The sequence below is a fragment of the Oryzias latipes genome, chromosome 19 (assembly GCF_002234675.1).
Source record: "Oryzias latipes chromosome 19, ASM223467v1".
NCBI classification, from domain to species: Eukaryota; Metazoa; Chordata; class Actinopteri; order Beloniformes; family Adrianichthyidae; genus Oryzias; species Oryzias latipes.
This window is the reverse complement of record NC_019877.2, coordinates 17,730,319-17,746,626: the sequence shown is the minus strand read 5'-3', so window position 1 is coordinate 17,746,626 and position 16,308 is coordinate 17,730,319. Positions and strand designations below refer to the sequence as shown.

Genomic DNA, 16,308 nt, shown 5'->3' with positions numbered 1-16,308 from the left:
ATATATATATATATACTTATATATATATACTTATGTATATATACTTATGTATATATTTTTTTTTACAAAATACACCCATCTTACATACATTTGTTCACTGAAGCTTTGAAAAGAATCATTACCAACTTCTCCAAATCTTGAACATGTCGGCTTAAATAATCAAAATACACAGAAGCAGATAAGCGTGTCCGATTTAGGGTTTACTTGACAGACTTTCATTGACTAACATGGTCAATGTATGGCAATGTTTGCACATTTGTTTTCACACAAACTTTTTTCCCCACCTATAATTTAAATACCAATTTTCAGTTGACTCTTTAATTTGCAGTTTTGCAGTATTTGAGCATGCATCTTTTAATGTATTATTTGATATAAAAAAACCATGAACAACGCTTTATAATAAGATTGGGTAATACTGCCTATAGATATTTTTTAGCATTTGAAGATGTCTTAAGTTTAAATAAGATGCCTGTGAAGACATTTATCAGCATTTGTTAATCGTTCATAATATATTTGTTAGCATTTGCAATGTTCTACAAATTCCTTGTAAGATAATATTAAATGTACTAAATGTGTTCTTGTTAACAGTTTGAGTGTTTTGCAGCCCCCTAATCTAAAGGATGAACAAATAGGGGTTCATCTTCACAAGCTATGTATAAATCGCTTGTTTGTGATTAACCCCTTAATGCCAGAATTTATTTTAAATTGAAAAAATTGTATTCAAGTAGATGCTAAATTAAGTTGATATAGTAACTGTGACAATAACATAAAATATATATAATTTTAGGTTTGTCGCTATTTAATGAAAAAATCCTTTCTATCTAAATGGTTGGCCCTTAAATATTTTATACCATCAAATCTGCCCCTCTTTGCAAAAAGTTTGGACGCCCCTGACATACTGTGATAACTGCACGTTAAACTGAAAAATCTTAAGCTTTACAACTGTATAGTACAGAGTTACCCAACATGAAAAAAATGCTAACTACAAACATTCTGATGCAAAGGTTCACTGTAGACGGAGAGCATTTGGGCTATTGGTGCACATACTCAAGACAACTAAAATCTAAACAAAACAATCATAAACTTTTTTATTAATATACAATTTTTAAGTAATATATTCACCTTAACAGGCCTGGTGGATTCAGGCTAATTGCTGCTTCTCATTCCCATTCTGTTTTACAAGCCTATGTGATAACATGATGACAAGATGTCACTGTACAACATCAATGACTGTCTCACAGCTCAAAAAGTAAAAAAAAAATAGAAAAAGAACTATTTCTATATGCTAAACTATGTTTTCACAAGTTTTTCCCATCTGTCTTTCCTGTAAAAATCCTGCAGAGGGCCCAGGGAACAACAGCGGTCGGGATTAAAAGTGCAATTGCACTCTTACAGAAAGAAAGAATATAGAAAATGAGATGGTTTTCAGAGGAAAATGTCCACTCATCCAAGAGCTGAAGAAGGAACAAAGAAATGGTAATAGAACCTATCTTAAAAGCAGTGGTAGAACTTTTCTTCTTGACACCATTGTGGATGGGGGAGTGCAGGCCCATGCCAAGACCTAACAGGCTGCCCATGTTACGCAGCAGACTTGCAAATGGCGTTGAGTCCAGGTGAATCCATTCTGGCTTGACACACCATTTCTGGGCTTTGTCCAGAGTCCAAAGGAGATCTACTCCCAGAGTTCTGAGCAGTAGATAGAAACCAACTGCAAAGAAGGTCAGGTGGAAGGTGATGAAGAAGTACTTGTTCATGCTGGCATTGTACATCCATTTGCTCTTGGAGACAATCTTAGCCACAAGAACACCTGAAACACAACAGAGACAGAAGTTAATCAAACCCCTGTTGCACATCATAGAAGCAGACCTTCTTTTCTTTAAGGTGGGCCCACCTGTGATCACTCCTGCAACAACCTGATGTGGGAAGTGGGCAGCCATGAAGACCCTGGACATGCAAACCACCAGCTCCACCAGGAAGAACAGCCCCCATAAACCCCCCTGCAACAGTCTTTGCAGAGGAAACACTCCATGTCAGTGCATAACACTGTTGAAGGCTGTTTTTACAGAAATGCATTGTTGCAAAACCTCAAACTCACTTGTATAGTAAAGGGGGGCATCGTTTTTCTGCAGCGATTGAAAGAACTGCTGTTACCATGACGTACCAGACACAGGCGGCTCCCATAGCATGTCCAGAGGGGCTTCCTGGAAAAGAAATGTGCCAAACAGAGGAAATATTTGTGTTAATTGGTTTGAGTTATCAAATTTCTCCTCCGTGAACCACCACCTTAACCTGGTGGAGGGGTCTGGGAGCTTGAGTAATCCCAGGAGCTAAGCTGTTCAGAAGCCCCTCATGAGAAGTACAATTAAGGAGTAATGTTGCCTGGATTGGCGTCACCGGGGTCCCATTCTGGAGCCAGGCCTGGGGTTGGAGTTCGAATGCGTGCGCCTGGTGATTGGGACTCTCTCCCACAAGCCCCAGTCGAACTCAGCCCAAAGGAATGAAGTGGGACAACTCTCCAATGGGCCGACCACCCGTAGGAGACCTCAAAAGGGGCCGGTGTTATGTGGTTTGGGTGGCAGTCATTGACAGATGCCTCGGCGTCCCAAACCCCGTCATGGAACTTGGCTTTTGGGACATGGAACCCGGACTTCTTGGTTTCTCTCGCATTGAAGTCCTGGGGGACTTCAGTGCTCACCTGGGCAATGACAGTGGCACCTGGAGGGGCGTGATTGGTATGAATGGCCTCCCTGATCTGAACCTGAGCAGTGTTTTGTTTTTGGACTTCTGTGCTCGTCATAGTTTGTCCATAATGAACGTCATGTTCGAGCACAAGGGTGTCCATCAATACATGTGGCATCAGGACACCCTCGGCAGGAGGTCAATGATCGACTTTGTAGTTGCTTCAGGCGACTTTCGGCCTTATGTTTTAGACACTCGGGTAAAGAGACGGGCAGAGGTGTCCACTGATCACTACCTGGTGGTGAGTTGGATTTGCTGGCGGCGAAGGAGGCCAGAAAGACTTGGGAGAGCTAAACGCACTGTGAGGCAGACGCTGGGCAGTTTGCGGCCGAGTGTGAAGCGGTTAGAATAAGGGTCAGCACAGCTAAATCTCAGCCCATGGTTCTTGACCGGAGGAAGGTAGTTTGCCATCTCTCGGTTGGTGGAGTGTCCCTGCCCTAGGTGTAGGAGTTTAAATATCTTAGGGTCTTGTTCACGAGTGAAAAAAGGCCGGAGAGTGATATTGACGGGGGAATGGACCAGCGTCCGTAGTTATGCGGTCGGTGTACTGGTCCGTTGTGGTGAAGAGAGAGCTGCTCTCTTCCAATACTCACCTATGGTTGAGTTCTGGGTCATGAGTCATGACCGAAAGAACAAGGTCCCGAATACAAGTGGCTGAAATGAGCTTTCTCTGTAGGGTGCCCGGGTGCTCCCTTAGAGGTATGGTGAGAAGCTTGCTCACCTGTGGAGAGCTCGGAGTAGAACCGCTTCTCCTCCACATGGAGAGGTGCCAATTGAGGTGACACGGGCATCTAGTCTGGATGCCTCCTGGACGCCTCTCTTGGGAGGCCCACTGGGCGGAGGCCCCAGGGAAGACCCATGACTTCCTGGAGAGACTACTTCTCGGGTTCCCTCCAGAGCAGCTGGAGGAAGTGGTCAGGGCAAGGGAAGTCTGGGCATCATTGCTTACACCACTGCCCCCACGACCCGGTCCCGGATAAGCAGAAGAAGATGAATGGATGGATGGTTATTACATCTACCTCAAGGAACTCTTGGGGTAGATTTATTTGAAAACAAATCGAAGGTTTTGTTGGAGGACATGAAGCAAAATCATGAAACTCCTTTTTTTGTCTAATTATAAGTTGACAAGAAAATCCCTTAACCCTGTGAAACCAATCATATCATATTTAATACACATATTTCTGAGACACCTATCTCATTAGCATGATCCAAACTTTTCTTAAAAGCCTATTGGATTTAACTTGGTTCTTGTTTTCTGCTCCTAGTTCATTATCATTCCACTAGGTGCAGTAGTTTAGTTGTCAATTTTTCATTTAATTAAATTTGATTATTTGCTGTATTGAACAAATGCAAAATGTGTTGATACTTAATTTTTTATAATACAATTACACCATGTTTATAATGTGTGGATAAAAGTTGAGACAGTAGGTAAATAAGGTGCTTTTTTTTCTGGACACTCATGTCAATATTTTTGCCTCTTAAACTAACCTTGTTGTGAACAAAAACGTACCAAAACATCCAACGTATCTTAACTGACACTATCGATAGCTCACTAAAAAGGATTTTGTGAATATCGTCAAAAAGTAAAAAAAAACATAATTCCAAAAAAATGTCAATTTACTGTTTATTCTTTGATGGACTAGTGTGCTTTACAGGGTTATATATTTTTCAGACAAATAGTCAAAGTAAAACTAGTCAAACTAAGTCAAAACTATCTCAAACAGAGGTCAGTTTTGTGAAATTTGAGGAAAAGACAGTTGTCAGTAGTGCTGATGGTCCTACCTGGACCAGTCTCACATGTGATGGGAAACTGTTGCAGTGGAGGAGCTTCTCCTTTTCTGTAAAACTGGGTTTCATGAACCCACCAGTATGGTCTTTCCCCAGACAGAACCCTGCCACAGGAAGACAACAAATACATAAAAAAGATTAAATCCCTTTTTCCCTTCGTGTTTATGTGATGGTTGTTTCCACGTTTCCACTACAGTTTACCATTTCAGCACCAAGTTGAGCCAGTCCCCAATGACAGCCACCCAGATGAGCCTGAGCCCTGTGTCTCTGCGCAGGTGAAACCAGATGGGAAACAGAAAGAAGAAGGTGGTGTGCAGATCAGCCACGGTGGACGCCAGCCTGAAAAACTCCTCATACTGGCTGTATCTGCTCTGCAGATGAACTGCCAGTTCAATCCCCCAGCTGTAAAGAAAGTCCATCGTGCCCAGCGTCAGAGAGCGATAGCCAAGGATTGGAGTTTCGCCTTTTTTTTTGTAGGAAAGGGTTCCGGCAAATGTGTTCCAGGTTGTCCTGTTTCTGTGTGATTCCCACATGGACTTTACTCAAGGCTAGCAAACTTGTTTGCATTTGGGACAGTGCAGACAGTTCCCCTAACCTTTACACCCCTGAGGCTCTGTCTGGTAAAACCCATCAATAGAAAATGAAGCTGCCTGAGCTTGGATTTCTAAGAAAGGGTTTTATTAGGGATTTAAGGATTAATCAATTATATTCCTGTGATCCAACCAGATTGATCTTTATGAGGGAAGTTTTTAATCAAATTGACCTATATCATTATGAAATTGTTTCAAAATGAAATAAATCGATTTTATCGATCTTGGAAAATACCCTTTGGATTGAGAAACGGTAGGTTAATTTTACGTCTACATAGAAACGACCAAGTGACATCACAGCGGAAAACACATATGTGATCCAGTAAAAAAAAAAGATCAAGCCATCATTAGAGGCCACTGGAAGAATTTTTGACTAAAAATGTTAAATGGCGTCTAAGGAGAAGCACTCTTGTTCTTGGGGTGGGGTGGGGGTGCTAAAATAAGACTGTGAATAAGAGAAAGTATTATCTAAATACTGTTGTTAAAAGTTGAAATTTTTGTAATGGCTGAATCGAGTAAAATGTAAAATCTGTTTCTGATTTTTTTTTTGTTGCATTGAAAATTTAATAAAAAGAATGTGGCAAAAAATGGTAAATGGCGTACACTTATGTAGCGCTTTTCTACCTTCTTTGAAGGCCCAAAACACTTTATAGTCACAGTCCCATTCACAAACACACACACACTGGTGGTGGCTCTGCTTCTGAACACTCCACCAGAGTCAAGGTGGGGTCCAGTGTCTTGCCCAAGGACACTTTGACAGGTAAGGCGGGAATCGAACCTGCAATTCTGTGATGACAGGTCGACTGCCCTACCACTGCACCATAGCCGCCCCACGGCCTCTAAAGATGTCCTTGATCGATTTAGGTCAGTAAATTGTATCGTTCAAAATGAACCATTATAGACTATGAATCGTATCATCATCCACAAACAAACAAATTTGAATTGAATTGGTAAAATGAATCCTTACAACCCTTATTTTTTATCCTGTGAAAAAAATGTGAAAACATTTAACAAGTGTATTGATCAAGTTGTGAGAAAAGTCATATTATATCTCCAGAGTTCTGCTTGAACATGCTCCTAATCAGTGTGTAAGACCAGTTCACGTGTGTGGACTTCCCTGATGTCAGTAAAAGACAGTGACTCGTCACTGTCTGCCGCTTGACTGTGAGCTTTTTAGGTTTATCAGTGACCTCAATGTCTGCGCAGCACAAAGGCGATCATACAATAATTAATTTTCTTATGTAATGGACACTGGGGTTACTCCAACATCCATAGATGTTTTTTTTAAAAATTATCAAATGAACACTTACATAACCATCAAATTATCAGTGAGCGGCTGCATGAACTTGGAAGACGTATAACGCTGCACTTTAGAAAATTTGAATAAAAAGCAAAAATCAATCTACAAACTGTTTCATTGAGGTTATCAGTGGGGTAGATGGGTATCAGTCACTGACCCCCTTTACTCTGAACTGCGGCAGTACTTCAGATAACAAATGACGTTTTGTTTTTGCTATCTTTTCACCTTGTTTGTGTGACAAACGTCCCAAACTCTGTGTTTTATTACACATGGGAAGGGTCCAAAGATCAGCATGAGCATGCGTCTGTGTGGTGAGGCCCTGGTATAAAATCAACCAGCTGTGTCCCTGATAGCTACAGCTCTCTCTGTTTGGCTGAACCTTCTCACAGAGTAGCAAACATCTTTCCTCCAAGCTAAGATGCTTGATGCAGTAATGGATGCCGTTCAGGGTTTTGGTGTGGACAGCACCCACTACCTGCAAACCAACTATGGGGACACCCAAGGGTTGTTTCTCTGGGTCTCCTGGGCAGCGGACCTCAGGAACACCTTCTTCATCTTCTTCCCAATTTGGGTTCACTTGAAGGCCTCGGTGGCCATCAAGCTCATCTGGGTGGCTGTGATTGGAGACTGGTTGAATCTGGTGTTCAAATGGTGAGTTATTCTTCTTTGGAATTCCCATGAATTTTTTCTATGACTTTAACAAAACGGTTTCTGCTGACTCCAGGATTTTGTTCGGAGAGAGGCCGTACTGGTGGGTCCATGAGACGGCGCATTACGCCAACAATGCTCGCCCACATATTGAGCAGTATCCCATGACCTGCGAGACCGGGCCAGGTGAGACATGAATGCCTCCGATCAAACCCACAGATCTTCAAACTTTCTATACACTTTTTAAGCAAATTAATCTAGAGCTCCTGTTTTCAATAACGCTTTAAAAATGAAGGTTTTTGTAGGTAATTTTTCGCTAAAAGAATCAACTTAAATAAAAAAAAACTTGCATTTGCCAATAATGTTGTAAAAATTTACTAAAGTAAAAAAAGAAAAAAATTGAAAATTAAGTTTATGTTTAAGGGTCAATGAAGTAAACTCCATGGTAAAAAATAACCCAAATTGGATTGTTTTTGACCCAACATTGAGGTTAAAAAGGGGGTAACTTTTTTCTGGGTTGTTTTAACTCAGAAGAATTAAAATCAGGAAAAAAATGTAAATTAAGTTAAAATGAAACCACTGCAACCCAAAAAGTTTGTATTGTTTTAAAAAGTAACCCTAAAAATATCTCAGAAAACATAAATTACACAAGAATTTAGTTGAAAAATTTTGTTATAACAGTGTATTTTTCAAATTGCACATGTTGGTGTACCTACTTAAATGTGATAACGTAGTTTTTGTGCTCAGTTTTTACTCATTTCTATTTGAAAAAAAAAAAAATTGTTAATCTTACCTAATTATTTAGAGATCCGCCATAATGAACAGGGTTTTCCGAGGGAAAGGGAATATATATCTTGACCGGATTAAGGGGGCTGGGGAATAAATATGCTGAAGGAAAACTGTATTTTGGTGCAGCAGCTGAACTGGAAGATCCTAATATCTCTGACTTTGGTTTTCAAGGCAGTCCTTCTGGACACGCCATGGGAGCTGCAGGAGTCTACTACACCCTGGTGACCTCCATTCTCGCCATTCTCACCAGCAGGACCCAACAGAACAGCAAGCCTTCCTCAAACAAAGACTGGTGAGTGAGAAGACTTCTTTTTTTCTTCTTCTCCTGAGACTTTTTTTTTTTGGCTCTGCCCCCTCCTCACTGACAGAGCTGTTTACCACTTTCCTCCATCCGGAACTTATCATTCAGGACATGCTATCAGTCCTGTGCTGCAGTTGATCATTGACTTAGTTTGAGCTCTCGGAGGTGTTATTCACACGCTATTCTGATGTTCAGGATGACCAAGATTTCCTGAGAAGCAGATCAATTTATCTGCTATTTATAACTTTAAAAAATCATTTAAAACAGTTATTGATCGATAGAAGACCAGGATTCATAGGAGTAACAGCTTCTCTAAACTTGTGGTCTTGCAGGTACCTGAAGGCTGGCCTATGGTCCTTGTTTTGGGGAGTCCAGGTGTGCGTCTGTCTCTCGCGGGTCTTCATTGCAGCTCACTTCCCCCATCAGGTTGTTGCTGGTGTCATCACAGGTCAGTGTGGAAGTCTTTCTTTCACACATTTGAACTTTAAAAAAATGAGATGCTAACTTGCCTCCATCGCTTCAGGCATGATAGTGGCTGAGGCATTCAACAGAACCCAGTGGATCTACAGCGCCAGCATGAAGAAATACTTCTACACTACACTCTTCCTGACCTCCTTTGCTGTTGGCTTCTACCTCTTGCTCAAATCTCTGGGTGTGGACCTGCTGTGGACCCTGGATAAAGCCCAGAAGTGGTGTGCCAGGCCCGAGTGGGTCCACCTGGACACCACGCCCTTCGCCAGTCTCCTGCGCAACATGGGCACTCTGTTTGGCTTGGGTCTGGGCCTGCACTCTCCGCTCTACTCTGAAACCAAAAGAAGTAATAGTGCCACCGTCAAAGCAGGGTGCATCATCAGCTCTTTGGTCCTACTGCACCTGTTTGACTCCTTCAAGCCCCCCACTCACACTGCTGCTCTGTTCTACCTGCTGTCCTTCTGCAAAAGTGCCACTGTCCCTCTGGTCACAGTTAGCATTATTCCGTACTGCGTGAGCAGAGCTCTGACCTCACAGGGAAAGAAGTTTATGTGATCTCCTACTGTAAAGACTGAAGAGTTGAACTTTAAAGACCTTTTCTCACAACTTTTCTGGTGCTTCTTCCCTTACCACGACCCCCGGAGACCACCTAAGATGAATCTGCGTTCTGTGCAGAGGCTAAACTGAAGACTGGGTGACACTTGCTGAAACTCTGGAAGCTCTGGGACTTTCAAAAATGAATAGTATTGAATTTATCAGAAGGCTGTAATGACAGTTGGTGCAAAACTGGAGAAGCTGCAAGGTTTTTATCACAACCATACATATCTTATTGCATTGTTATATTGTATTTTTGTATGTATTAGAAGTTATTTTTGAATAAAAAAGTAAATGGATCTTGTTTTATTTTTCAGTTTATGATCTTTTTGTACGTAAAAAAATCTGTAAAGGTACCAAAATATGTCTTAAGTTTTAAATAATTTATTGGTATTTTTGACACCATCAGATAAACAGAAAATATAAACAACATAATAATATTATATTAAAGTTTACGTTTTTTACTAAAAGTCTGTTCGAACATTTATTTCTGAGTGTGGCTTAAGATCCTCAAAATATAATTTAGTCAGCTATTGTCATACTGAACCCTCCAATGAAATGTAAATTACAGAGGTTTAGAGTCAAGTAAAGATGTCACAAATCCAATGTTTTTTATTTACAGTACAGACCAAAAGTTTGGACACACCTTCTCATTCAAAGAGTTTTCTTTATTTTCATGTCTATGAAAATTGTAGAGTCACACTGAAGGCATCAAAAATATGAATTAACACATGTGGAATTACATACATAACACAAAAGTATGAAACAACTGAAAATATGTCATATTCTAGGTTCTTCAAAGTAGCCACATTTTGATTTGATTACTGCTTTGCACACTATTGGCATTCTCTTGATGAGCTTCAAGAGGTAGTCACCTGAAATAAAATAAGATAAAGATACTTTATTGATCCCAGCTTGGGAAATCTTGTTGTTACAGCGTCAGCGATAGGCTCAAGATACACACATACAACAATGGGTGGCAACAGAGAAACAGAACAATCAGTCAGAAAGAAACATCAGTGAAAACAGTTGTATTGCATGACAGCTCTGGAGAAAAACAGACAGACATTAAATGAGTTTATCTATTGCAAATGGACGACAAGTTACAGAGTGCAATGGAGTGAGGTATGAAAGGTCTCCTGTAGCGGTTGGTGTGACAGCCAAACTGCCTTGGCCTATTGGAGAAGGTGCTCCGCTGACCATCAAGAACAGGATGGTTAGGATGGTGGCAGGTTGGCCACCCCAGGATCAAGAAATGTTTTCACTTCAAAAGGTGTGCCCTGTCAGGTTTAAGACATGTGATTTCTTGCCTTATAAATGGGGTTGGGACCATCAGTGGTGTTGTGCAGAAGTCAGGTGGACACAGGTGATAGTCCTACTGAATAGACCAGGGGTGGCTAACCCTGGTCCTTAAGAGCCTCAACCCTGCCTGTTTTCCAGCTCATTGAAGGCATACTGGACCATCATGGCTACCACAGCCTCTTGCAGCGGCATGCTATTCCATCCGGTTTGTGTTTAGTTGGACCATCTTTTATTTTTCAACAGGACAATGACCCCAGACACACCTCCAGACTGTGTAAGGGCTATTTGACCAAGAAGGAGAGTGATGGGGTGCTGCACCAGATGACCTGGCCTCCACAGTCACTGGACCTGAACCCAGTCGAGATGGTTTGGGATGAGCTGGACCGCAGAGTGAAGGCAAAAGGGCCAACAAGTGCTAAGCATCTCTGGGAACTCCTTCAAGACTGTTGGAAAACCATTTCAGGTGACTACCTCTTGAAGCTCATCAAGAGAATGCCAAGAGTGTGCAAAGCAGTAATCAAAGCAAAAGGTGGCTATTTTGAAGAACCTAGAATATGACATATGTTCAGTTGTTTCACACTTTTTGGTTTTGTATATAATTCCACATGTGTTAATTCACAGTTTTGATGCCTTCAGTGTGACTGTACAATTTTAATAGTCATGAAAATAAAGAAACTCTTTGAATAAGGTGTGTCCAAACTTTTGGTCTGTACTGTTCACATTAACCCTTGTGCTATCCTAGGCACTTTAATGTTGGGAGTTGGGTCATCTAGACCCACTGGACAGTGCACTGAACCTTCTTTCTTCAATGATTTGTGAACCTCATTGGTGTCCATGGATTACATGAAATCTTTCCACCTTTATCCACCTTTGTCATGGTAGGAATAACACGCCAATGCAAGGGTGGGGTCATCTAAGATAGCACAAGGGTTAATCAAGTTTTATTATTATTGCTAGATCACCTGAGTTCAGCCAGCCTCTCTGTAAGTTTTCTACTGTCGCTGTCAAGGTGCTAGCTCACCTTTGCACAAATAGTTTTTCTTTTTCTTTTGCATGTTCTAAGAATATTCTTAAATTCATCTATTTCTTCTGATTTTTTTTCTTCTTATATTTGAGTCATTCTTTCTATAATTTCTTATTTTATTTTTAAATATATCTGCAATTTGTACATTTTAGTTTTTTTTAAAAGGGAGAACTATGTTTCCTAGAATTTATTCCTAAGGAAACATTTAGTCACCTTCAGTCATAATTATGCTGTTCTGTGTTTTGAATTGAAGTCAGTTCATTTGGTTTGGCAGTCAGGTAATAATTACACAATTACATTTACAAACTGATAAAGCATTTGGCTGCATGGTGGTATAGGGGTTAGCACTCAAGGCACTGGTTCAAATTCTGGCTGGTTTAAATGTTCTTCCAGTACATGCGGGGGTTCTCCGAGAACTCTGGCTTCCTCCAACGGTCCAAAAACTCACTCTCTCTCTCTCTCTTTCTCTTTCTCTCTCTCTCTCTGTCTGTGTTTTAATGAAATAAATTGTCTTTGCGGAAAGCTGATATTTTGTTATTTTAGTTTTTTTTCCATCCACCCTCTCTTTTTTGAGCCATTTATCCCTTTTTGTATATCATACTTATCCTGGTATTTAACTATTTATTTTGTGTTTACAACCTCAGTCTCTTTGCATAGCGTCTATATTGTTGCGGCTGTGGCCGTATTTGCTTTTGGTTTATTTGTTTGTTCTGTTTTTTGTGTGTATTTCTGTATCAGAGTGGGACCCCTGTTTTTTTGTGCATCTTTTTGTCTGTTTTTGTCTGATTATTTTTTGGTGTGTTAATTTAAATTTGGTAGCCAAAAACTTTACTTTATTTATGTTAAATTTATGTGCCCCTAGACACAGAAGGGGGCATAACAATATACTGACGTAATTTAACATTTAGGCTGTACTAAGGTGGCTGTGGGTTATCTAAAGCCGTGAAATTAAGCCTTTCACCCCAATTGATACAAATACAGTGGGGCAAAAAAATTCCAATGACGAAGGTATCACACTCCTCGGACTCCCCGGGAAGTTTATGCCAGGGTACTGGAGAAGAGAGGAGAGTCCACCCGAAAGTTGAACCTCAGATCCAGGAACAACAGTGCGGTGTCCGTCCTGGTTGTGAAACAGACATTAACGCACTTCAGAAATTAACGCACTTTGTGGAAGACACCGTCCAATGCATAGCGGGCTTCCACGGCGTGCATTAATTTCTTATAATACACACTTCGTCGGCCATTAACCCGATACTTAGCATCTTAAATGAAAGCAAAAACATATGTTAAAATTTTGTTTTGATAGCTGGAAATAAATTCAGGCATCAAGTGGTTAAAACGACAGCAGCTTAAGATAACAGTTTTGTAATCTTTGGGATACTTTTTGCGTTTGCTATATTTTTAAATCACATACTTCCTCTATTAATTTTTCCCCTTTATACAACAAATCCAGTTTTTTTTTGATAAATAGAGATAATAAACGTTTTTAATGGCATAACTGTGTAGCAACAACTGCTTTAACGCCTCAAGTGAAATATGTTACAAAAGCTTCTCTTTTTGTTCCAGTGCAGAAATAAAGTTCATCCCAGCCAGGTGGCCTTGTCCAGAAAAACCTCATGTTCTGTTTTATGTGTTGCATAAACAGAGAAACTGGACGCAGCATGAATCATTAACTCCACACTGCAGCCATGGCCTTTAGCCTGGCTTACAGTGATGACATAGATCCACACGTCACACGTGTCTGCCATGCCGTCGGTGCACACACTGACAGTGGTGCACACTGAACGATCAATATTTGTGCTTATCAGAATTCCGTATCACACTGTGAACACAGAAAGCCAAACAGTTTCCATGCTGAATTAGGGTCAAAAATATGCAAAGCATCATTTGCTGGATGGCCTGATGGGTGGCACCTGGGGTGACCATGAAACTGAGTTCATTAGCTGAATCTGATATTTCTTCCTGCATTTACGAAACATTTTTGGAGATGCAGGTTTAATAACTGGATACATTTTCCTGCAACTTTAACCCATATTCTGTCATCTATCCCCTCCTGCCAGTTGTGCCTCTGCTTAAAATCAAGGCCATGGCTCAGTTTCTGCCAGCTGTTGTAGCTGTGAGCTGAACATCAGCTGGATGTTAGCTTTGAGTGGGTCAGCCAGAAGCATCCTAACTAAATTTGGACATTCAGTGCTCTATAACTTCTCACAGTTCAGGCAGATGCTTCATTTTTTACATATCAATGGAAATCATTAGCATGTTAGAGTGTTCATGTCACACAATGACTGTGTGAGTTCTGTTATACAGTCAATGGTGTCACACGGTGAACTGCCTTTCAAAAGATTTCAGAAGAAGTGTCTTGTCATCCTCAGTTACTCTAATGAAATGTCATTGTTTGGTGGCTAAATGTGTAGCAATCAATTTAAATCGGAAAATTACAAAGTATATGTCAATTTTTGTCATGGAAAAACATCCTGTTTAGTTTAACTCATTATAAAAATGAGCCATCCTTACAATTCTATTTGATAAATCTCCTGATCTTATTCCATAAAAATAAATGTATTAATAAAACTACAAATTATTTTGTTATTTGACAAAAACAGACATTATTTATTTATACCTGTTGACCCTGTCTGGTAGGTGTAGATAGGCTGAGCATTACAATTGTTTTTAGTATTTTATGATTGTTTGCTTTTTTCATTATAATAATTTTAATATTTTAGAAAACCCTTGAACTGCTTCTGTGCTTGGTGTGATCCTGGCTAAAAATAATTTGTGCGCCCAATACCTTACACCACCTGTTTTGCCAAATATTTTGGCAAACGTTAGGCTTTGGTGTCAGCTTTTGCATCACAGGCGTAAGGCCGGGCTCCAGACTCCAGCCAAACAGAACAACATGCAACTGAATGGGTTTTCCTGAAGATCATGAAGAGGGAGTGGTCTGAATCAGGGTGGACAGGCACATTTCAGGTGGTGAAAAACACCTCACATGCACATACCTCAAGGCGACACCTGGTAGCATTGGAGCTAGTGCACTCTGGCTGAAAAGCTAGAAATGTTGTGGAGGGATGTCCACACCCATCTCCAAAAGGCGGCGGATGCTAGCTGTAATGAAAAGGGGAGCCATCCATGCCAACTGCCTACCAATCCCATACAACCCCCAACGAGCCTATTGACATCAGGCCCCAGATGGCAGGCATGCCAGTCCATGCAAGAAAATCCTTAGCTACATTGGTAGCTTCATTCGACCCACAGACTGGTGGTACATGGCAGAGGTGTGAGCCTAGTGCCACCTCTGATTTAACGTACAGCACTACATGCACACACTCGATTGAGGACTACACACTGCACATAAACACATCCGACGAGGGATAAGGATGTCGAGGGATGGAGTGATTGGCGAATTTGCTCCAATTCAATTCAATTCAATTCAATTTGCCCAAAATCACAAAAACAGTTGTGTCAATGGGCTTCATACCAGTATTTGTAAACTCCTTGTTACGGCCCCAGTTTTTCCCTCTTCCAGGCCTGTGTATCTTTGTTTGAATGTTTCCCTTTCTTGTTTGCAGGTCCTGGATGACCTGGAGTCTCCACCCGGTGGGCAGACCTGGCCAGTCCCACAGAGGGTATAGAAGCTGCTGGGATTTGTGGCGTCGCTCTCTCCCAATTGATGCTGCCGCCTTCTACTAACCCCTTTGCCTTTTTTACGATTTAATTAAGTTTAATATTTCCTCAAAATAAACTTTTGTCACGCATAACCCAGTCTCCCTTTTGATTGTCTCAACTTTTATTCGAGCCGGTCATGACAATTGAACGGACAACTGATCTAGACTTTGTAAGAAAAGGGTTTAACCCTTGTGCTATCTTAGATGACCCCACCCTCACTTTGACGTGTTCTCCCTACCATGACAAAGGTGGATAAAGGTGGAAAGATTTCATGTAATCCATGGACACCAGTGAAGATCACAAATCATTGAAGAAAAAAGGTTCAGTGCACTGTCTAGTGGGTCTAGATGACCCAACTCCCAATGTTAAAGTGCCTAGGATAGCACAAGGGTTAAGGCTCCAGATGACCAACTAAACTTTGTTTGCGGCGACAACGCTTCCTTTATTTTTGGTCTCTGTAAGCCAATTGCGTGCAGCTCTTTCGAACCAACCTGGTAGGAGTACGACGTATTGGATGTGCTTTGGCTAATCTTAGCAGAAGGAGCAAGCAGACATCTTTGATTGGACACCGTATCCAGATGGACACACATATCACAACCAATTAGAGCATGCACCGCACCTCCATGACCATATGAAGCCATATTAAGCCATGATTGGCATACTCCTCCCCTTCTGACATGCGGCTGGCCATGGAACCAGTTTACTCCTTTTACTATTTGTGTGTATGCAGACAGGGAACACCCTTGCTGCCATATAATATACTTAATTATTTAATGCTTGTTGGTTTCCCAGCAATGCATGTTGCTTGATACCCGGAGCTCTGTTCAATATTTGAAAACTGTTGAAAACTTTCAACAAATTGACACACTTTTCTAACCAAGTGATTGTAACTCACTTCCTCATCAGCCAACTTGGGGAGGGAAGAGGACTAATTCAACAGTATCTGAAGAAGACCACAGGCTTATTCATGTTTTTTAAAGGGTGTCAAAGTATTAGAATGCCCCCTTGTGGGTAAATGAGTTGTAGTTAGTCAAACTTTTCGAAATGTATAGCTCTTAAAAATCTCAAGAAACTAAAATCAAAGAGGTGCAGGATA

The 16,308-nt window shown here is 40.9% G+C and overlaps 2 protein-coding genes across 2 annotated transcripts; one reads left to right on the top strand and one right to left on the bottom strand.

The window, feature by feature from the left end:
- Window positions 1–1,062: 1,062 nt before the first annotated feature.
- LOC101169348 (glucose-6-phosphatase) lies at window positions 1,063–5,054 on the bottom strand. The gene is made up of 5 exons (XM_004086831.4): window positions 4,729–5,054; window positions 4,522–4,631; window positions 2,096–2,201; window positions 1,892–2,007; window positions 1,063–1,807 (listed from the first exon to the last, which is right to left on the bottom strand). The coding sequence occupies exons 1-5, from the start codon at window positions 4,944–4,946 to the stop codon at window positions 1,299–1,301; spliced, it is 1,059 nt and encodes a 352-aa protein (XP_004086879.1). The 5' UTR covers window positions 4,947–5,054; the 3' UTR covers window positions 1,063–1,298.
- A 1,707-nt stretch (window positions 5,055–6,761) lies between these two features.
- g6pc (glucose-6-phosphatase catalytic subunit) lies at window positions 6,762–9,529 on the top strand. Its single transcript, XM_004086829.4, has 5 exons — window positions 6,762–7,068; window positions 7,142–7,251; window positions 8,026–8,146; window positions 8,488–8,603; window positions 8,679–9,529. The coding sequence occupies exons 1-5, from the start codon at window positions 6,836–6,838 to the stop codon at window positions 9,179–9,181; spliced, it is 1,083 nt and encodes a 360-aa protein (XP_004086877.1). The 5' UTR covers window positions 6,762–6,835; the 3' UTR covers window positions 9,182–9,529.
- Window positions 9,530–16,308: the final 6,779 nt, after the last annotated feature.